Genomic DNA, 22804 nt, shown 5'->3' with positions numbered 1-22804 from the left:
GTCTGGCTCTGTGCTGACAGTGTGGAGCCTGCTTAGGATTCCTGGTCTCCCTTTCTCTCTGCCCCTCTCCCACTCTCTCTCTCAAAAATAAACAAACATTAAAAAAAAATACAAAGGTTAATTGAGTAAACACATAACAGATTGTTCTGAGGAAGAACACTAAGACTATCCTGGTATTATGTAATATTTACAATCATTTGTCTACAAGAAAGAAAAATGACATAAAGTACCTCATTTAGATTTCATATCAATGTCAAAAGTTGAGAGATTGCATAGCACTGGTAGTTAAGAGCACAAAAAATATTGGAATACTCCTGCAAGGGTATACAGAACTGCTTTGATACACATTAGCTATGCAACCTTGCTTGAAACTAATTAACATCTGTGCTTCAGTTTCCTCATCTGGAAAATAAAGATGGGACCCACTTTAGGTTCCTCAAAAAATTAATAGAACTACCCTATGACCCAGCAATTGCACTACTAGACATTTATCCAAGGGATATAGGCATGCTGTTTCGAAGGAACACGTGCGCCCCAACGTTTACAGCGGCACTATCAACAATAGCCAAAGTATGGAAAGAGCCCAAATGTCCATCGATGGATGAATGGACAAAGATGTGGTATATATGCACAATGGAGTATTACTCGGCAATCAAAAAGAATGAAATCTTGCCATTTTCAACTACATGGATGGAACTAGAGGGTATTATGCTAAGCGAAATTAGTCAGAGAAAGACAAGGATCATATGACTTCACTCATGAGGACTTTAAGACACAAGACAGATGAACATAAAGGAAGCGAAGCAAAAATAATATGAAAACAGGGAAGGGGACAAAACATAAGAGACTCTTAAATATGGAGAACAGAGGGTTACTGGAGGGGTGGTGGGAGGGAGGATGGGCTAAATGGGTAAGGAGCATCAAGGAATCTACTCCTGAAATCATTGTTGCACTATATGCCAACTTGGATGCAAATTTAAAAATAAATAAAAAACAAAACAAAACAAAAAAGATGGTACTTGCTTCACAGGGTCATCAAGATTAAATGTTTAAAATATGTAATAGAACAAGACCTAGCACATAGTAATTACTATGTGTTACTATCATCCCTTCATTATCATCAACAAATTTTGTTTAAATTTGTAGCAAAATCAGTTTTTTCTTCCAATTCTCTACCTTGATGGAGAATTGCTACCATATGGAAAGGAAATAATGAGATTAAGAGCTGGGACAAAAAACACATTTTTCAAATATATCCCACATGGCACAAATGCAGCTTAGTTTGCACATTTGGCATCTTGGGTTTTTCACATCAGCACATATGACACATGTCATATTCCTTAAACAGTATGATATACCATTGTATAAATGTATCATTTCACCAGACAACTATTGATAAACACTTCCTCTCTGGTCTTCCCTTTTTTTCTTTTGCTATTACTAACAATGCTGCAATAAACAACCTTGAACATGCAACTTGGTAAAATCTTGATAGTTATTTTAAAAAGCTGGATTTACAGGACACCTGGGTGGCTCAGTAGGCTGAGCGTTCAACTATTAATTTCGGCTCAAGTCATGATCCCAGGTCATGAGATAAAGCCCTATGTCTGGCTCTGCACTAAGTGGAGCCTGCCTGAGATTCTCTCTCTCTCTCTCTCTCTCTCTCTCTCTCTCTCTCTGCCCCTCTCCCCCACTCACACTCGCTCGCTCTCTCAAAACAAGAACAGAAAAGTTGGTTTACGACATCAGCACTGAATTACAGAAGTATTTCAGAAGTTCATTGGTCTGTTAGCAAAGCAGGTCTCTGACACTGCTTGTTAACACTTCTGCTAGATTTTCCCAAAAGAATTCCAAAAAATTCCTTAGAGATGTGAGATGTTTTGCTCCATATGAGTAGTCATTACTTCAAGGCTTAAAACATTATGAAGAGGATGCTTTCTAGGAATAAGGCAAGACATCAGTAATGGGAGTTTCCTTATAACCAAAATTTTAAATATTATTGATCTGATTATGTTTACTATGCAAGCAGCAACAGCCATTCTTGGTGGCTTTTAAAGTAGAGGCTCTATGACTCTAGCACTCTGAAAGTCTTTATTACTCAAGTGTGAGCTCCAGGTAGACAAGAATTGCTAGGACCATCAGGTTAGACTCACACAGGTTATACCATTATTTTGTTACTGTGTTAAGAGTGAACACAATATATTGATTATTTGGTTTTCTAATTTTCCATTAATTTCTTCCATTTTTTTATCTGACTTCCTGGCAAGGCCACAAAATGAACATACCTAGCTAGACACAAGTAGCCAAAACATTATTTTACCGCAAAGAAAAAATAGTTTGTTTAAGGCAAACTCCAGGACTCATGGATAATGGTTGGAAAATCGTTGCAAAAGTTATCATAAACTGAAGAGCATTCTTGCCCTAAAAGATCAGGGAATTCACTGTCATACCTCAGCTCGTCATCTTGAAAAAAATCATTATTAGCACTGTCTGGCAGCTTATATCAGAAAGGAAGAACCCTGCAATGTACACCCAGCACCCTTCCTTATAAATCTGCCAAAATAGGAAATATCCTTGTCAAAACCAGCATCTTGTCAGGAGTAGGTTTGTTTTTTGTTTGGAGAAGGTTTTTAATTTTCCTCAGACCCTCAGACCTATCCAGTTACTTCAAGACTTAGCAAACCTAAAGAACATATATTAATTTGTTTTTAATATTTGGAATGTACCTATAATGAATACGCACAGGTTAGGATTTACCTGGGGAAAAAAATCCGGATATTAAAATACCCATCAGTTTCCTTTTATTTACAGGTAACACTGCGAAAATCACACTGTTCAGAAACACAGCTAGAAACCCTTGGAAGGAGCATGTTACCACTAAGCAAATTTTCCAAAGCAGAATATTTTCAGCAATGTTGTCATTACTGTTATTAGACAATGATGAGAAAAAGGAAACAAGACAGAATGTTGACACATGACACATGTAGAGATGATAATCAAGCAGGAAGTAGAGTATATAATATGCACTTGACTCCTCACCACCAATGACAAGGCCTACAATACCCAAATCCAGACTGATCCACCAATGTAAGAAGACTCATTATCTCAGAAAGACATATATTTGTAAGAAGAGTTTAGCTGAGAAGGTAGGTCAAGGTTTGGTTATGAAGAATTTTCTCTCATAAAATTAATTGGGTGTAAATAACTGTGGTTTCATCAAAAATAAGATTAATTTTCATCAGCTCCTATGTGTCTGGCTCTAGGCTAAGTACCTATGTACAGTGAATACACATCTGATCCTCACACAACTGTGAAATAAACATTACTGTAATTCATTTTAAAAAGTAAGCAACTGAGGGATTTAGAGTTCATATTGCTAACAAATTAATAAAAGCAGAAATTCAGGCCCAAGTTTCACTAACTGCAAATTCCATATTCTTTCCACTAGGTCCCATTAAGTGCAATATTTAACTATTTAAGCGTGGTGTTCAATTTTGAGCTAAACCGAGTAATATGCATAAAGACAAACACTTAGAAACAAAACTATTTATGTGACCTTACTGACTAGTAATGATACTGTAAAGATAATCATGACATCTGATAATTTCATAATATATTATTCTCATTAGTTTTTGCTAAGAAAATCCATTTGTTCAAGAAAACAATTCAGAAAAATGCCAGTACTACACGTGCTACTAAAATGAACAATAATTAATATGTGTTTAAATGCTCTGTTAAGGTTAACAATTTTGGAGAAGTCTCCAAATTTTTTTTGATCACCATGTATCTAAAGCAATAAGTCTGAGAATACACTGACAATACATGAAAAGCAATTCATTTATGAATTATATAGATATTACTATAATATAAAATAAAAAAGAATGATCTCAAAATAAGTAAAAATTTCTAATTGTTCCCACACCCTGATAGCTTCATATATCCCAAGGTGTGCATATTCCACTTTGGATGCCACTATCTTAGAAAATGGTTCCACATTTTAATTAAAGAAACAGAACATAATAATATCTTTCATGAACATAGTAATATCTACTTTCTGAAAGACTGGAAGTTTAAAAATGAGATATGCAAAGGACTTGGCTCTGTATAAAGTAGGTCTTCAATAAATACTATAGGTAAAAATGATTATTGTATCTTAATTGAAAATAAAATTATGTCACTTACCTTTATCTGCAAAATTGGGATTCAGAAACAATGGATAATATTTATGTTTAAAAAAAAAGGCAACCTTCTGATACTGAGATATGAAATTAGATGTGAAATTGGGGTAAAAAACATTTACCCAAATTACCCAAACCATGTACTTAAACTAAAGTTGAATTCTGTGAAATGTGCATGGAAAAAAAAAACAAAAAAAAAACAAAAAAAAACAGGAATTGTTTGAAAAGTGAAAAAGTTAATTTTATGGTTTGGCAAATCATTTAGAGGTAAGTTGAATTTTAACACTTGATTGGGAAAAGAAACAGGAAGAATAATTGAAAAGAGAGCAATTTTGGCTTAACAGGTTTTTTGCCTTTGTGTTGAGGGTAACATTTCTCAAAAATCAAAGTTGACATTAATTCTACAGACTTAGTTTTCTGGCTCTGCATAAAGGGCAAAATCAATTTAATATTAATATTTGAATATTTGAATATTTAATATTGTTTTAACTACAGTAGAGACAAGGTATCCAAATGAGTCCATGCCTAGACCTCTGCCAATTTTCTACCACTAGATTTCTTTGCCTTGAATCTTTGGAACCCGGGCCAATAGAACTTTTGTTCTACCTGCTATTTATGCATACTTAATAATCTCCTAATTTACATCTGGCCTCACATCTCCACTGAATAGAAGCTCCACAAAGTCAGGAATTTTTTTTTTTTAATCCCTCTGCTATATATCTGCAGAGCCTACAACAGAACCTGGTACACTTCAAGCACTCAATATTTAATTTAAAGAATGAAGCCACCTTTCTTCTGAATACCGCAAGTCCTCAGAAGGCAGAAGACGGAGCTTGTGTGTAAATTAAGACTGCCTTCTCTGCCAACCTGAGCCCTTCTTTACAGGTCAAAAGTAGCCCATATACTACTGTAAAACTATCCCTGCAGACAACCATGGAATCAAGACAGGGCCTCTGTCTTCTGGCAGCTACTCAGTGTTCTTTGTTGTTTCCTCTAAATATTTAAGTACCCTGTGGTTTAGTTTTTCTATCCACACTCACCTTTTATCATTTAGGTTCAAGGCTTTAAATTTTTACCTTTAGCCTTGACCTCTCCCTTAACTACAAATAATATATTCGACAGCCCATTCAGCATCTCCTGGATGTCTAGTAGATATCGAAACATAACTGAAACTGAGCTCTAGATACTGCCTTCTCCCCACAAAATGGCTGAAGCAGAGCCACTCAGCCAAGCCAGGTCTAGATCAGACTAACTGCAGTCAACTCAAAGTCTGGTGAGCAAGAAATAAATGCTCACGATTTATAACCACTGAGTTTTGAGGTGATTTGCTATGCAGCAAATACTGAACAATATGCCACACTGTCTAAAATTCCAACACTCCATCTTGACTGATACTTCCTTTCCCTCTTCCCTTTATTTTCCTCCATAGCACTTACTACATTCGTACATTTTATTTATAGTTCTTATTTGTTGTCTATGTCTCCCGTTAAAATAAAAGCTCCACCTGGATAGAAATTTTTTATCTGATTCACTGCCATAACCCCAGTACCTGGAAATGTACTTACCACTCAAGCACTCATTAAATGTATGGTAATTAGCTCTGTGTTCACACTGTTGGTATAATTCTCATACTACAACATTCAGTATTCTATAAACTCTGCACTTCTGTCACAAATTCATATCTTCATTCAGTCTGATTTATATAACAGGACTTAAGCTCTGGTCATGAGACATTAAAAACTTTCAGGAGGGCCTAGGTGGCTCAGTTAAGCATCCAACTCTTGATCTCAGCTCAGGTCATGATCTTACAGTCGTGAAATCAAGCCCTCCATAAGGCTCTATGCTGGGCATGGATCCTGCTTAAGAATCTCTCTCTCCCTCTCTACTACTCCCCTGCTTGTGCATGCTCTCTCTCGCTCTCACAAAAAATAAACGTTTTTAAAAATTCCACTTTATGGGGTGCCTGGATGGTTCAGTCAGTTGAGTGTTCCAACTCTTGGTTTCGGCTCCAGTCATGATCCCAGGGTCATGGGATCTGTGCTGAGCATGGAGCCTGCTTGAGATCCTCTATCTCTCCCTCCCTCTGCCCCTCTTCCCAGCTAGCACTCTCTCTCTAAAAAAATCTATTTTACTCTTAAAGGTATGCTAAGTTTTTCTAAAAGAAATAAAGGAGCTAGACAGCCCTAATACTGAGTTCTAAGATCCTAAGCAATTTTTTTTAACTCCCTTTAATATGTTTCTGGAACTATAAATTAGGGAAAATGTCTGTGCAAATACAAAGGATGTCAATAAAAAAAATCTATGGAGAAAAGGGATTTTAAGCCAAACCTTGAAGATATTAATATTTTGCCCTAAAAAATGTGTTCCTATAGTACTCTCCATTTCTCTTAATAACACTTACTCTGATTTGTGTAACAGAATCTAAGCTCTTTGAGAATGAAGGAATATTCATATTTAAAAAATTTTTTACCTGGTTGGTCAAACTAATTTAACTGGCTTTTTTTCTTTTTTTAAGTAAAATACAGGAGCACCTAGGTGGCTCAGTGGGTTAAGTGTCTGACTCTTGATTTTAGCTCAGATTATGATCTCATGGTTGTGAGATCCAGGCCCCACATCAGGCTCCTCACTGAGTGTGGAGCCTGCCTGGGATTCTAGATACCTCTCCCTCTATCTTTCTCTGTCTCAATATAAATAAACAAACAAATATTTAAAAAACATAAAAGTGAAATGCAGATGCTCACTTTAGCTACTATCCTTTTAAAATCTGTGGGCATAAATGTCCTTTATAAAAAATATATATGTAAATTTGATAAGCCTTAAACCTTAAAAAAAAAAAAAATAAGGGAAAATATGTACATGGATGGAATTAATAAACCTAAATGTAAAATTAGTGATTCTGACAAAAAAGGAAAAGAGTAAAGTTGGTTCTTGAAAAGCTGAATGAAGTAGATAAACCCCTAGAAGTTTCCAGTAAGGAACTTTCCGTAAGGAAAAATATAGGTAACATTTAAATGAAAAAGGAAATTTAAAACTACAATGAAGAGATTAAGAAAATTACTAGAATACTGATGCAACTTCATATCAAAATTTCTTTAAATCTAGGGCACCTGGGTGGCTCAGTCAATTAAGGGTCCAACTTTGGCTCAGGTCATGATCTCACCGTTTGTGAGTTCGAGCCCTGCATGGCGCTCTGTGCTGACAATTCAGAGCCTGGAGCCTGCCTCAAATTCTGTGCCTCCCACTCTCTCTGCCCCTCCCCTGCTCACACGCGCACTTTCTCTCTCAAAATAAGTAAACATTAAAAAAAATTTTTTTTAATTCTTTAAATCTAGAGTTGCTATATTAGAATATTTTTATTTCCAAACCTAAGGAAAGGTGGAAAAAATGATCAGATCTATAACCATATTACCAATTCAAATATTTTCAAAAGATCTACCACTAAATCAGCTACTTGATTTTATAGGCCAGTTGTATACAATCTACAAGGACCACCTGATTCCTATGTGATTCTCATTCTGTAGCACAGAAAAAAAGATTAAACATCCAATTCATTTTTCAAAAGTTCACAAATTCCAAGAGAAAAGAAAACATTAATGCAAAAATTTTAAATACAAAATCCTGAATAAAATATTTGCATCATAGCAAATACAAGTTTTGTTACTATAATCTGTATGACCTTGGGCAAATTATTTCACCTCTCCTTAGTTTTTTCACCTGTAAAACGGAGATAATAGTACCTAAAGTATGAAGTTGTTATGAAGATTAATTAGTAAGTACAAAATTCTTAGAATAGTGCCTGGCTTCTAACAAATGCTCAATAAGTGTTAGCTATTATTATCCCAAGAACAAAAAAGCAACACAATACATTGCATTATCATGTCAAAGTGGAAAATGTGATCTATAAACATAAGTATTTGATAATGTTTTTACGTAGACGCTTTGGCAAGTCTTTAAGTACAACAGGTATAAAGGGCAATCTAAACATTTGAAAGACTACTACAAGCCAATAGCACAAATTATACTAAGTGTTAAAATACTGGTCATTCCCATTCAATTAAATCATAAGACAAAGATGTTCAGTATCACCATGATTATTCCAATTTGTTTTTGCACTAATGAAATAAAGACAACATATACTGGACATGATGAAATTATTATTTATAGATGATATATAGTGAGAAAGTCTAAGAGAGTAAGCAAAATTCTATAAAAACTAATAAATTTTAGTCAGGGTCTGGATAAAAGATGTATCAAAATCAGCATCTTTTTTTTTTTTACAGTAGCAATACCAAATTTTAAAGGAGAAAAAGAGAACCCGCTCACATTAACAAAAATTATGCAATGCCCTGGAACAAACTTAATACAAGACTAGAAGATAAATTACATAAAATTTCACTGAACATGAAATACAACCTGAATAGTATTAACTATCTCAGCAGTATCTGTATCTTCTCAGTCACCCCAACTAGAAACTTGGAGTCCCTTCTAGTTTCATGCTTCTCTTCACATCTGAAATAAGTCATTAAATCCTGCCTATTTCACCTACTTATTTCTCCAATTTTTCACCTCTTTGTTATCTCCACTTCAATTACCCCTGGTAATCCTTTGCAAAGACTCAGCAAATTAAATATTCTCATTACTCCTACCCTTATCTTTATCAAAATCACAGGCTGCCCAGTTGCCAATCAACCTAAAACACAAACCTAAATAGATCAGGCCCCAGTTAAAAGCCAAAGATCACCACTGAATTCAATATCAAGAATAAGGTCTTCAGTCATCTGGACCGAGCTTCATCACCATCATCATCACCACTTCCTCCTCCTCCCCATTTTTTGGTGCCTAAAATAAGACGGTTTCTCATATTAGGATGTGCAAGTATCTCTGCCTAAATGTGTTAGGGCTTCTCACAGTTACCATCATGGTACATCCTACTATACTTGCAACATCAATTTTTGAAAACGATTTTTTAAGAAAGACATATTAAAATGAGTATCTTACAGATGAGAATGCAAAATTTGTATCATTACTTATGTTAAAATGAAAGATTGTAAAGAAAGATGGATAATTACTTATGTTAAAATGAAAGAGTGTAAAGAAAGATGGCATTTACAGATAGCAGCTTTGACCTCTTCCCTTGGCTGAGAATGAGTATGAAGATGAGACACTTATCATTATTAGTGAAAAGTCTAACACCAACCAAAAGGTTATCACTGCATTTGCTAATGAACTAAGGTGTAACTAACACCTGCTGAGAAAGTAATTATGCCAGGCAACTGCTCTAAATTCTTGTAAGTTGATTAGCTCATTTTATAATGGTTTGCACCACCTGACATGACCTCATCTTTACTGCTACTCTCACCCTTGCTGTCTACCCTAGTCATAGTGGCATCCTTGGTGTTCCTGACACACATCATGGTCCCACTTCAGAATCTCTGCCCTTGCTTTTCTACTTTTCCCCCTAGAGAGCAGGGCTGTCTCCTTCAACTCCTTGAAGCACTTCCTCAAATATTGCTTGCTCTATCTTGACCTCCCAACTCCCTTCTTCCCAACCACCATTATTCTCCAAGAATAATTCTGCTAAATTTTTTTCTCCATCTCACCTCTGTTACAAGCTGTTTTTTTCCTATCAGACCATAATTTCCATAACATAGGTTTTATTCACTTAAATCCCTAGTGCTTAGACAAGTACCTGGTACACTGTAGGCTCTCAATGATTTCTGATTTATTTAACTTATTGAACAGGTACTACCGTTAGCTGGATTTTAAGAAACTGAAGCAGAGAGAATCTGCCTTATGGTCACATAGTAAAAGGTGGAACCAGAGTTTGTAAACATAAAGCCTGGCTTCACTGGTCAACATAACTGCATGGTGCCTCTAACTTATATGAATTCCATATGTACTACCTATTTAGTACATTTCCCCAATTAGACAGTTGCTTCCCAGCAGGGATACTTCATCATCTTTGTTCTCCTGCGACTTCTAACCCACGTTATACAATCGATAACTGTTTACAGAATGAATGAATGTATATGTACATTACCTATTTTTACATGTATGTCTCAATTGGCTGGATTATTGTAAGCTTGCAAACTAAAAACTTTTAATATAAAAAATCCATTTTAAAACTGTAATGTAAAAACATTTTTTGAACTGACAAAACATGATCCATGACGAATGATTTTAATTAAAACGACATGCGCCTTGCTCTTTCAATTGTTTCCAAACTGGTTTTTAAAGCTTAATTCAATATTAGCATACTTCCAGCAAAAAAAGCTCCAAAACCAGCAACTCATTTCATTACATACACACGCACAATATTATCTCTTACAAAAAACGCAAAGGGCGGTGCCGTGTTTCATAGAAGACACCGAGGCTTAGAAAGCAATGGATCATGCCAAATAAAAATAGATACCTTCACTTACAAAAACTGACGCTAATGAGAACACTCTCCGCAGCAATACCTGGCCCAGAAGTCACCAGGAGCTAGCTTTCTGGAATAAGTTTGACGACTACCTTAAGGGCATGACTACCTCGCCACAGAATCCCAATGGCCCCAGGCTTACTCTGAAAAACAAACATTTCTGGGTAGAAAGGGTGGACGCAGGAAAAATATTTAAAAAGAGGTCCCTCCCAGGCCCCCTCAAAATCTAGAGGCCAAGATTCTCCTCAGAGCTCCTCACCGTGTCTAGACTACGGGGAGGCGACCATTTCTCAGGCAGAGGTTCATGCACAAAGAAAAACCGGCCATCCAGCGTGAAGGCCGAAGAAGCAAACGAAAACTCAGAGCTCTAATGAACACGGACCCCCCGCGCCTAACCGCCCCTTCGCAAATTGAGTCGCAATCGCATTTCTCGCGAGATTTATCGTCTCCACGGGATCTCGAAGTTGAAAGCTCGCGGCTTTTCGAAGCGACGGTGGGTTGAGGGAATGGGTAAAGAAGTTCGGGAAAGGACAGCTTCCAACCCCCTTGAAGAACCCACAGACCCACTAGACCCTCTCGCATCTCCTTTCTTCATTGACAGCAGCTCTCCCAGGGTACCCAGGGACTTCCGAAGCGCTACCGGAACCGGAAGCATCGGGACTTAGGGGGGTGGGGCTGAAAAATCAAAAAAAGCGCCGCGAAAGTTGGAGGCTGGTGCCGGCAGGGTGGTAGTGGCCCCCAGGTGGGGTTGTGGCGAGTGCCAATGGACTCCACCGCCTGCCTGAAGTCCTTGCTCCTGACCATCAGTCAGTATAAAGCCGTTAAGTCGGAGGCGAATGCCACCCAGCTTTTGCGGCACTTGGAGGTGAGGGACTACGGGATGGGGACTAGATAAGCTTCCCTGTAGAAACCCTTAGTTCACGGTGCGGCCGGGGTGTTGCGGCCCCAGCCTGCAAAGGTCTTCCCATCGCTCCCTTAGGTCTCTTTTTGTATTAGTAAGGAAGGCGAAAGTCAGCCTTGAATTCCCACTCTTAACTCCGCCCAAGTTCATCCGCGTTCAGCTGGCTGCAGCTAGAGGGAATAGTGACTGATACTCGAAGTCCTAGGAAGAGGGAGGGTGGGACAAAATGTTGGGGGATTTAGGCTCTTTGGGGATTGGTAGAGGAGAATGTTCGGACCTCTTTCTTTTCCTTCGTTTCTTTGGTTTTTCCATCGCAACAGAGCTCTTGCAGAATACACAGCAATTCTCGAGAGTGAAGGTGATGGGGAGTGATGATTAAAACTTGTTTTATTCCTGTCCCTTAGGCAGCTTACAATCTGAACCAATTGCTTGCTGCTTCTCTTATAACTCATGTTGAACTCGAATTTGAAAAAGAAAATTTTTTTTTAACTTTCCTTGGGTTAAAAAGCAATCAAAATACTAATCATAATTTTTTTAACCAAAATATACTGTTCCCAGTTTTCAAACCTGAATTGCTAAATTGCTTTCACTTTTTCTGTTAGCTCCCACTAATTTATGGCTAGATCACTTATTCACAGCTTTCTGTGTTCCTATTTGTTTTTAGGCTTTTAATCTCATTTCTTGCACATTCACAGAATTCCAACTAACAATAACCTCAGTTTAATTAAAAAAAAAAATTAAGCTCAGCCAAAGCTTATTTTAATTCCATCTGTCACAGCTTCTGTTAACATAGAACTGAACATAATTTTAAAATATATTCTATTATATTTATGAAATAAAGTCTAGATTACAAAGATTAGCAAATTACTACTGGAGAGAAAAGACTGTTGTGAATAGTACAGCAACATCAATCTGGATAACTGTTGTGATACTGGAATGCATTAAATGTTCCTGTTTCCTCCAGCTTCACTGATGCTCCTTCTTATCACTTCAGGTGCCCATCTCCTAAGTACATTTTCTTTTTTCATTCATTACCTCAACAAATCTCTGCAAAACGAATAAAGTGTTAGCTTTTAAATGCTAAAGCTTTGCTTCTCAATTAGAATATAAAAATGTGATAGTGGGCTCCAGAAGCCACAGAGTAAGCAGTTTTATTTAAGAAGTAGGAGTACATCATTTTAAATACTAATCAGAAACATGCCTTGAATCTGAGAGCCATGTTGCAGTGAATTGAAGGAAATTCAAAGAAATTTGAGGCTTAGAAACCGCTTGATACTGCATTCCGGAACTTTTAAGGGTTTTACTGAAAACTCTTTTGCCATTTAGAGAGATAACATACATACAGCACATAATGTGCACTGATCTTAAGTGAAGAGCTTGAGTTTTTATCATACGTATATAGTCAAGTAGGTACCACTTGTTTCATGACACAGAACATTTCCAGTCCCCTATAAGGTTTCTTCAGTGGTCCCGTTTCATAAGGTTCAGATAAGTGGACTCCTATAATATGTACTTTTGTGTCTGGCTTCTACTCTACAAATCTATAAAATCTATTCATGTTGCACATGTGCCAGTACGTTCATTCTTTTTTATTGCTATGTAGGAATTCCACTGTATAAATGGGCAAGAGCTTACATTCTGCTGATGGGCAGTTGGGTTGTTTCCAGTTCTGGGTAGGATTCAGAGCAAATATGTTATAAACATTTTTATATTTTTTTGAGATATATGCACTCATTTAGATACCTAGGAGTGGAATTGTTAGGTCTTTTGGTGGATCTTTGTTCATTTTTTGTTGAAACTGCCACGCAGTTTTCCACCGGTTGCACCATTTTTACCCTCCTACCAGCAATATGTGAAATTTGCTGTCACTCATCCACACAGATCCTTAGTGTTTTCAGATTTCTAAATTTTAACCATTTTGATGGGTGATACTAATGGTGAATATCTTTGTTCATACTTCATGAGAGCAACATCTGAGGATACAAAGAAGTGGCTATCATGTGAAAGGAGATGATTGATTCTGCTATTTTGCACTTCTATATTTTTTCTTTGTAGCCCCATGCAGGACCTGAGCTTTGAATTTTTTTATGATTGGCAGAGCTGGGCTGGTCTCACTTTTGGTGGTTTTTTATAGTGCTAATGTTACATAATGATTATGAGCATGGATTCGGGAACAATGAATTTCAGTTATGCTGTGTCTTGGTGTATGCCTCAGTTTACTCATCTGCAAAACAGCACTTAACAGTTCTTATGAAGATAAAAAGAATTAACATATGTACATAGAACAATGCTTAGGCCAAAGTAAGTGCTAAAATTAGTTATTACTAAAATCTGTTTGCATGAAAACATCCAAGTAAAGAAAATTTGTAAAGTGGTTTTTACGTTTTACCTTGTAATAAATATTACATGTTGGAGTACTTATGCTGTTGAAATACAGGTCTTGTCCTGAGGCAAATAGTTTTTAAAGCAGAAAATGTCTTTATCTTCTAAAGGACCAGCTTTATATAAGTAAGCAAAAGGGCAATAAGAAGATTCCTTACCCCCAAATATCTACCAAATTTTTTTGTCTTTTCAAATTTACTTTAATGTTTTTTGTTTTTTGTTTTTTACTTTAATGTTGAAACTCTTCAGGGGCACCTGGGTGGCTTAATCAGTTAAGCAACCAACTTCATCTCAGATCATGATCTCACGGGCTCATGGGTCTGAGCCCTGCATTGGGCTCTGCACTGACAGTGGGCATCCTGCTTGGGATTCTCTCTCCCTCTCTCTGTCTCTCTCCTACTTGTGCGCTCTCTCTCCCTCAAATAAATAAATAAACAACAACAAAAATATTCCTTAGGAATAAATATCCTGAAGCTTTCTTATCAGCAAAGCTTTAGAAGAAAAACTGACATCTGGGTGAGGAAATAAAAGAGAGATATAGAAAGGAAGGATTCCTGCTTAGACCTTTTAACAAAAAAAATTTTTATCTAATTCTAAAATAACTTTCCATCTTTATAGAAAAGATACTTATTTTTACAATAGGCTTTTAATAACATTCAAAAAGCATTTTGAAAATACATGGCTGACAACTGTTTTTGGCCTTCAATCTCAGCTTTACCTTTTCAGGGGGAAAAGGAGAGGGTGGTTTATAGAGTTTTAAGAGGGGAGTAAAAAAGTTGAATAACCCAAAAGAAAATTTGTGCCTGACCTGACTACTTGAAATAATTTTCTAAATTTTTTTTAAATTTATTTTTGAGAGTGAGAGCATGCTCGCAAGTGGGAAGGGTTAGAGAGAGAGGGAGACGCAGAATCCCAAGCAGGCTCCAAGGTCTGAGCTGTTAGCAAAGAGCCCCACGTGGGGCTCAAATTCATGAACTGTGAGATCATGACCTGAGCCGAAGTCGGACGCTTAACCGACTGAGCCACCCAGGTGCCCCTAAAATAATTTTTTTTAACTTCCCTTTTTGTCATCTCTAACTTCTGGGCTCAGCAACTGTCTTTGGAGGGAACAAAAGGAGTGATCACATAGTTAATCCCATAGGTAAGCCTTTGGATTTAGCTAGTTTTCACTTTGCATTGTCTCCCTTAAAAATAGGTGGAGTGCATATACTGGAACTTACTGACTCAATAAATATGTTGGTAGTAGAGTGTTGATTTAAACCCTATGACTTAATAGAGTGTTCTGTGTAGTAAGGGTAAGTATTGCTGGGTTGTCAAAGTTTGCCAGCTTGTGAAATAAAAGTATAAAAGACAATAGGATAGTGTAATAGGCAAACCTAACCTAGTTGGTGGAAGAGGGTTAGCTTCAGGCAGAAACGGATTAAAACTCAGATCTGAATGATTATATTAGCTAGTGAGAGAAGAGATGGGTAATTTTCCAGGCAGAGGGAACAGCATTTATGACTTTTCTAAATTGGGAAAAAGCGAGGCAGTGGTACTTTGGAAGAACTGAGTTCTTGTTTGAAGTGGAAAAGAGATGCAAATTGCCAAATCTTAACTAACACATTTTAATGACTGTTTTGTAGGTAATTTCTGGGCAGAAGCTCACACGATTGTTTACACCAAATCAGATACTACCAAGCGAATGCTTGAGCTGCCTTGTGGAGCTACTTGAAGACCCAAGCATAAGTGCACCACTGGTCTTAAGTATCATCAGCTTGCTGTCTCAACTAGGTAATGTATTTAGTTTCTCTTTTCCAGTTTTTAGAAGATGTTGAATTTAATATTTTTAAAAGGTGGATTTAGTTATAGTATTTTTTGGAGAATGATTCGCATTCAAAAGATTTCTTCCTTGTGGGACCTTTCAAAACTATTTTGCGTTATGGATCCCTTGTAAAGAGAATATTGTATGCATCCATTCTTAAAATTATTGGAACAAAGAATCTGAAGTATATCAAAGGTTCAGTGGTCTACAGAAAAGAATACCTTGAGACATGCTGGCCTACTTTTGAATTAAAAAAAAAAATACATGCACATATTACCTCGGCTAACTACATCACTCGGAAAAGTCATAGCTAGCGATGAAAAAAATCACTCTTTTTCGATAGGCTACACTGAACTCAGAGCTAAGGGTAAAAATGTAGGTGTTGCTTTTTCTACTTCTATCTTTAGTTTTTAAATTTTCATTTAATGGGTACTTTTTTTTTAATGTGTGCTTGCGAGTTGGGGGGAGATAATTCTGAGTGTGATTATAAAATTAATACATGCTTATTATGAAAAAAAATCTCAGTGATCCAAAAATATTAACATAGACCAACATGCCCAGTAGGACTTTCTGTGATGATAGAAATATTCTATATGTATATTGTTTGTTATAGTAGCCATTAGCCACATTAAGGCTATTGAGCGTTTGTAGTGTGAGTAGTACACTGAAGAACTAAATCTTTAATTTCAATTAATCTAAATTTAAATAGCCACTGTGGCCCAGTATCTCTCAAGTTAGTACAGATACAGAGTAAAATAGAATGAGTCTTTATTCATCACCACCTCCTCATCATTTCTATGTTGGTGGATAACATTCTTAAGAGTTTGACAGGTGTCTTTCTAGATATTTTCTTTTTTTTTTTTTAATTTTTTTTTTTAACGTGTATTTATTTTTGAGAGAGAGAGGGACAAAGTGTGAGCCGAGAAGGGGCAGAGGGAGAAAGGGAGACACAGAATCCGAAGCAGGCTCCAGGCTCTGAGCTGTTAGCACAGAGCCAGACATGGGGCTCGAACTCACAAACCATGAGATCATGACCTGAGGCGAAGTCCGGCACTAACCAATTGAGCCAGGTGTCCCTTTCTAGATCTTTTCTATTCTATAACAGATAATTTTGGTTATTTTTTTAAAAATGGTGTTGTAGAGCATCAGATTTTTCTTTTTTTTCACTTATCTTAGCTATCTTTCCATGTTGTTATCTAATAGCTGCTTTGTACCACACTGTGGAGTACTATAATTTATTCAGCTATGCTCCTAATGGTGGAAACTAATGTATGCTCTTTTTCAAGTTTTTTTTGCTATCAGAATCAATAGTGCAATGAACATTTTATGGATTTTTTGGTCAAATATTAGTATATTTCTGTTGAGTTAATTCTCAGAATTTTCAGGTCATTTTTCAATTTGATGATTGTTACTAAATTACTTTCCAAAAAAGCTATGCTAATTCTAATATCCACCAACCTTTTGTGTGAGAATGGCAGTCATTTTCAACATTTAAATATATTAGAAATTTTTAAAGTTACAGTCTTTTTTAAGTTTTACTTTTTAGTTAATAGACTTTTATTCCTTAGAGCAGCTTTAAGTTACAGAAAAATTGAGATGATAATCTTTTAACTGCAAAATTTCTGCAAGTATGTAAAGCAAGTTTTTCCCTTAAATTAGTCTACATAGAAAAATCATTTGTTTATTGACAGAAAAGGAAAAGCTTATACTCCCTTCCCTTTTACAGCTCATACTATTTCTTTGATTAAACTTTTGAATTGGAAAGTAATTATAAGTAAAATAGCCATATCATACTTGATAAGTAACTTTAATACAAAATAAACTTAAAGATTATTTCTCTTTTATTCATGAAAACCATGAATAAAAACATTTGGTGCCATTTTGGGGCACCTGGTGGCTCAGTTGGTTAAGCGTCTGACTTTGGTTCAGGTCATGATCTCATGGTTTGTGAGTTTGAGCCCCGCATCAGGTTCTGTGCTGACAGCTAGCTCAGAGCCTGGAGTCTGCTTCAGATTCTGTGTCTCCCTCTTGAGAGAGGGAGCCCCTCCCCTGCTCGCTTGCTCGCTCGCTCTCTCTCAAAAAAAAAATTAAAAAACATAAAAAAAATTTTTTTTTTAAATATTTGGTGCCATTTTATCTTAACTTACAGCTGTAGACAATGAAACCAGAGACTGTCTTCAGAACACATACAACCTGAATAGCGTGCTGGCAGGAATGGTTTGTCGGGGCAGCACTTGCCATGGTGATTCAGTGTTTTTGCAGGTACATACACCCACACAGTACTTTTCACTTAATACTTCTTTTTCCTTCCTTATTTGCAGATCAAAATTCACAGTATCTATTGTAAATTGCTAGCTTATAGCATATGTGCTGGCATAATACTGCATGAATAGGCCCAGTTCTCCCCATTAATAAATTTAAGAGCTGGTTGATTACACATGTACTACTAATTTAAAAGTTTCTAGAGGAGGGAAGCTTATCCACATCCAGCATTATTTTGAAGAGAAACAAATCTACATTATAACTGCTTTGACAGACTTATAAACACAGATGTCAGCATTTTGAGATGTAAGCTATTCGTATTAAAATTGCAAAATGAGTTGGCATCTAGTCTCAGTCAGTTGAGGAAACATTCTACAAAAAAATTGAAGCTATAGATTTAGTTTTATTTAGCATAGACTCGAAGTTCTCATACAGATAATATTTTATTGAACCTAAAGTGCCATCAGTTGCAAGAAAGGAAAACATTACCAATTACACTGACATGCAGTTTTAAAAGTGGCAAAAATATGAAAAAATCTATCTTAGAATTGATGGAATATATATGTTTCAGCTTGCATATTTGTTTAAGATGGTTAAGTGAACGAGGTTGATGACAAGATGCTCTGTTTAAAATAGATTGTGTGGAAATGTGTGGAATCAGGAAATGAACCCTAAAATTCTTAGTAGTCTCACTACTTTATGTTTAAAAATAAAAATGAACCATTTAAGAAATCGAAAAGTTCTTGCTCTAAACTCTGCTTCCTAAAATGGTGACACACTCAGAATATGATTAGGAGTCCATATGAAATGTTTTTATGTTTATATTTATTACTATTTTTTTTTATTCTCAGTGCATTCAACTTCTACAAAGATTAACATATAACATCAAAATTCTCCATTCTGGTGCCAATATAGATGAGTTAATTACATTCCTGATAGATCATATGTGAGTATGCAACCAAACATGTAACCAAATAATTTGTTGATTTATTTTCAAACTAAAACTGTGGAATAGTTCAGTTTTTCTTAGATAATTTTTTCCAGCTTTTTAAATTGAGTGAGACTCTGATTCTTGTTTACTCCTTTTAGATAGTTTCAAGGATCAAGTGCATAAAGCGGCTTTAGTCTTCATAACAGAAATTTATAAAATGAATTGATTTGGACAGAAAACTATCAACCCTGAAAATTGTATGCTTATATTTAATCTTGATAGGAGAATATACTGATGAGATAGCACATGGTCATTCTGTTATTTCCATATTTCTGTGCTACAATTCAATAAGATCATTTAGTTTCAAAACATGAAATAAATGGTCCAAATACTACTCAAAGCTTGACTGTGTTCACATTGTTTTTGCATATAAAAAGGAGTTTAAATGTGAATTACTATCAAAGAGTAATTTAAAATGAACTTAATGCTTTTATCTTTTATTATTTTCCTTAAAACAACAGTCAGTCTCCTGAAGATGAGTTAACAATGCCTTGTCTAGGATTATTGGCAAATCTTTGTCGACACAATCTTTCTGTTCAAACATACATAAAGACTTTGGTAAGAAGTTTTGCGTAAAATCTTTCTTATTTGTGGTGGGTTCTAAACTTACAGAAAATTGTATCCATCTTTTTCTTTAAAAATAGATTAACAAGAATTCTCATGTCTCATGCAGCTGACTCATCAGAATTAAGGAACAATCACATTGACACATAATTAACTTGAAGTATTCCACCCTTTGCACATGTTGTATTTAAGATGATAAGTATTAATAAACGAGTACTAAAAGTTTTCCTTCTCTATAGCATCCCACTATTTCTTGTATTAATTAATAAGAGAAATTCTAAATTATTTTGTGCTAATAGGAAGGATGCACATCACTGGCAATTCCGTTTACCTCAGTCTTCTATTTCCACAAAATTAGTGGCAACTCCGCTAGAAAGATCCATGAATAAATGACTAGCAGTAATCACCAGCCCTTGTGATCACTGAAGGTGAACAAATGAGGTTAACTGAACCACTGTTAGAAATATGTTAAATCAAGAAAGTTCTTTGATTCTTAGTTTGTGAACAGTTTCCCTGCTGTGCAGTACTCAGTATCACCTGTTTCCTGTTGTTAAATTAAACAGTATCTCATTTGTTCATGTACTGGAGGTGCTTTGGAGACAGAAGGTTATCTTGAGCCATGGAAGTGTTTGGGAAAGATAAACATTTCCTCATAGTTCCATATCTTAACATGGGACTCAACTTTCCACTGAGATTGTACCTGCTTTTATTACTATAAGCAATATGGAAAATGTGCCATCTCACTTTTTGAATGATCTATCAAGTTTGATAATGTTAAATAAAAGATTACCTACTCTGTTCAAGATAGACATCCTAAACCAAAATATAATACTAATTTTTGTTTTAATATCTTTTTGAACTTTTTTCTTTCTCAGAATACTGTGAAATCTTTTTATCGAACTCTTATAAGCTTCCTGGCCCATAGTAGTTTAACTGTGGTTGTGTTTGCACTTTCAATATTGTCCAGTTTGACATTAAATGAAGAGGTTGGCGAAAAGGTAAATATGATTTTTTTATTATTTGTGAAATAGTTCTGGAATTTGTATTCTCTGATATTTTAAGTCATTGAGACTCTGTTAAACTTTAGAATGATGTCGACCTACATTTTTTGTATAATATAGTTTTCCTGATTTGTTTTTAAGCTGTTCCATGCTCGAAACATTCATCAGACTTTTCAGCTAATATTTAATATTCTCATAAACGGTGATGGCACACTTACTAGGAAGTATTCAGTTGATCTATTGATGGATCTCCTTAAGAATCCCAAAATTGCTGATTATCTTACCAGGTATGGCTCTCTGACAAATTTTAAGACTTATTGGTATTTCTTTTTTTTCTTTTCAACCAACATATGTTTGTTATTAATAAAACTGCCTTTTCAGATTTAGTGAACTTGGATTCTACTGATGAACAAGGAATAAAATTGAAATATTTTGATGTGCTTTATTCCCAGTCATTTTGCTTTTCGGGTCTGAAATGTAAAAGTGTAAGAATAGGGCAGGTGTGTGTGTTTCTTAGATGAATAAAGTTGTCTCATTCTCTTAAATGTACACATCTTGATTAATCTTTTCCAACACCAGTTTTAAATCTTGACATTAGAATTCTTTGAAAGAATACTGTTACCATAAGAACATTCATGTCAGTGTGTTTGTCCTTTTTTTCTTTTCTGCATAAAAACGGATAACATTATTGTTTGCCTCTGTTGTGTCTTAAGGTAAAATGAGAACACATTTTTTATGCCCATTCTATCTCAGTGACATTTCATGTAATCATTTATCTTTTGAGATCAGTTAGCGACTGTTTTCCAAAGAGCTCATGGCCTTTTTATATCTTTTTTCTTAAATAAACATCTCAGATAACTGCTAGTCAGACCCATCTTTTTGTTACATGTTGATTCTGTCATTAATATTTTTTAAATATTTATTTATTTATTTTTGAGAGAGGGAGAGAGAGAGTAAGAGCACTTGCATGTACACAGCTGGGTAGGGCCAGAGAGAGAGAAAGAGAGAGGAGAGAGGGAGAGAGAGAATCCCAGGCCAGCTCCACACTGTCAGCACAGAGCCCAAAGCAGGGCTGGATCACACAACTGTGAGATCCTAACCTGAGCCAAATCCAGAGTCCATTGCTTAACCAACTGAGCCACCCAGGCACCCTGGCCTTTTAATTTCTGAAGTTAAATTTTCCCAATGCCTTAGCTACTTTGTAATCATGAATTAGGAAGTTGTAGGGATTGCTTCAGACTTCATTTAGTCGTTCACAAATGATAAAACAATTATTGAGCCCCTCCTGTGGTTAAGTATTGGGGGAGGAGGGATTATTAGCAGAGGCAGGGATTTGAAGACCTAGTCTCTAATCTTTGAGGAATGTAGAATCCAAAAGTCGTATAAAGACATAGTCCCTAATTTTAAGGAACATAGAATCTAGAAGTTGAAAAAACAAAAGCTGGATCGCCTGGGTGGCTCAGTCAGTTATGCATCTGACTTCAGCTCAGGTCATGATCTCATGGTTCTTGAGTTCAAGCCCCGCATCTGGCTCTGTACTGACAGTTCAGAGCCTGGAGCCTACTTAGGCTTCTGTGTCTCCCTCTCTCTCTGCCTCTCTGTTCTCACTCTCTTTCTCTCTCAAAAATAAATAAAAACATTTAAATTTAAAAAAATTTAAAAAGCTAACCACTAGGGCAAGGTTGATTACTATCCATGTGGTTAACTGATGTTTTTCAGAACCAAGAAGCATTCATGTTAGCATTTCATTTTTTTTTCTTAAGCATAGGTGGATAAGAAAACCTTCCAGAGTGCCCTTCCTTTACCTGTTCTCTCTTTATCTGTTCTAAGAGTCCTCCCAGTATACCCATTCTGGCCATCAAATAGTGCTTATTTAACAACTTCTAAGTAAACAGGATATACCTCTGCAGGAGGACCAAAAGATAATCTGATTTAGCATTAGTAAGTGGTTGCTTAATCTCTTCTTCCATAAATCTCTCAGTTTCACTATCTATTTTCTGTCTAGCCTAGAACTCCAGAATCACCTCTGGAAAGGAACTTGTATTTAATTGTGTTGTCTTGTTCATTTGCTATACCATTTAGCAAACTATTCCTGAATCTGTCCCAAAGTCTAATGGCCGGGTTCCCAATCAAAACCTGGGAAAATCACACTTTATGAGTTTGTATCCCATATACTCACTATCTCTATCTGGACAGCACCTGTCATATTTATTCCCAGCTTTGTTTTACATTTCCTACAGTGGACCTTTCTTTCTTTCTTTCTTTCTTTCTTTCTTTCTTTCTTTCTTTCTTTCTTTCTT

General features: G+C 35.9%; 2 protein-coding genes across 9 annotated transcripts in view; one reads left to right on the top strand and one right to left on the bottom strand.

The window, feature by feature from the left end:
• DZIP3 (DAZ interacting zinc finger protein 3) overlaps window positions 1-11053 on the bottom strand; it is a 99509-nt gene extending 88456 nt beyond the window's left edge. For 4 of the 6 annotated variants that reach the window (XM_040484428.1, XM_040484434.1, XM_040484435.1 and 1 more), the window contains exon 1: window positions 10859-11053. The gene's annotated coding sequence lies outside the window, so the exon portion shown is untranslated. Of the gene's footprint in view, window positions 1-10600; window positions 10743-10858 lie in introns of all 6 variants that reach the window. The other 2 variants (XM_040484429.1, XM_040484433.1) reach the window with 1 other exon arrangement.
• A 157-nt stretch (window positions 11054-11210) lies between these two features.
• CIP2A (cellular inhibitor of PP2A) overlaps window positions 11211-22804 on the top strand; it is a 33922-nt gene continuing 22328 nt past the window's right edge. For 2 of the 3 annotated variants that reach the window (XM_040484437.1, XM_040484436.1), the window contains exons 1-7: window positions 11211-11464; window positions 15508-15655; window positions 17836-17948; window positions 18800-18894; window positions 19401-19497; window positions 20379-20501; window positions 20646-20791. In XM_040484437.1, coding sequence (XP_040340371.1) covers window positions 11363-11464; window positions 15508-15655; window positions 17836-17948; window positions 18800-18894; window positions 19401-19497; window positions 20379-20501; window positions 20646-20791 — 824 coding nt within the window. In that variant the 5' untranslated portion in view covers window positions 11211-11362. Of the gene's footprint in view, window positions 11465-15507; window positions 15656-17835; window positions 17949-18799; window positions 18895-19400; window positions 19498-20378; window positions 20502-20645; window positions 20792-22804 lie in introns of those variants that run through there. The other variant, XM_040484438.1, reaches the window with a different exon arrangement.

Source organism: Herpailurus yagouaroundi, unplaced genomic scaffold (assembly GCF_014898765.1).
Source record: "Herpailurus yagouaroundi ecotype Mexico unplaced genomic scaffold, PumYag 162, whole genome shotgun sequence".
Taxonomy (NCBI): domain Eukaryota; kingdom Metazoa; phylum Chordata; class Mammalia; order Carnivora; family Felidae; genus Herpailurus; species Herpailurus yagouaroundi.
The sequence above is the reverse complement of the archived record's forward strand: the minus strand, read 5'-3'. Positions and strand labels throughout refer to the sequence as shown.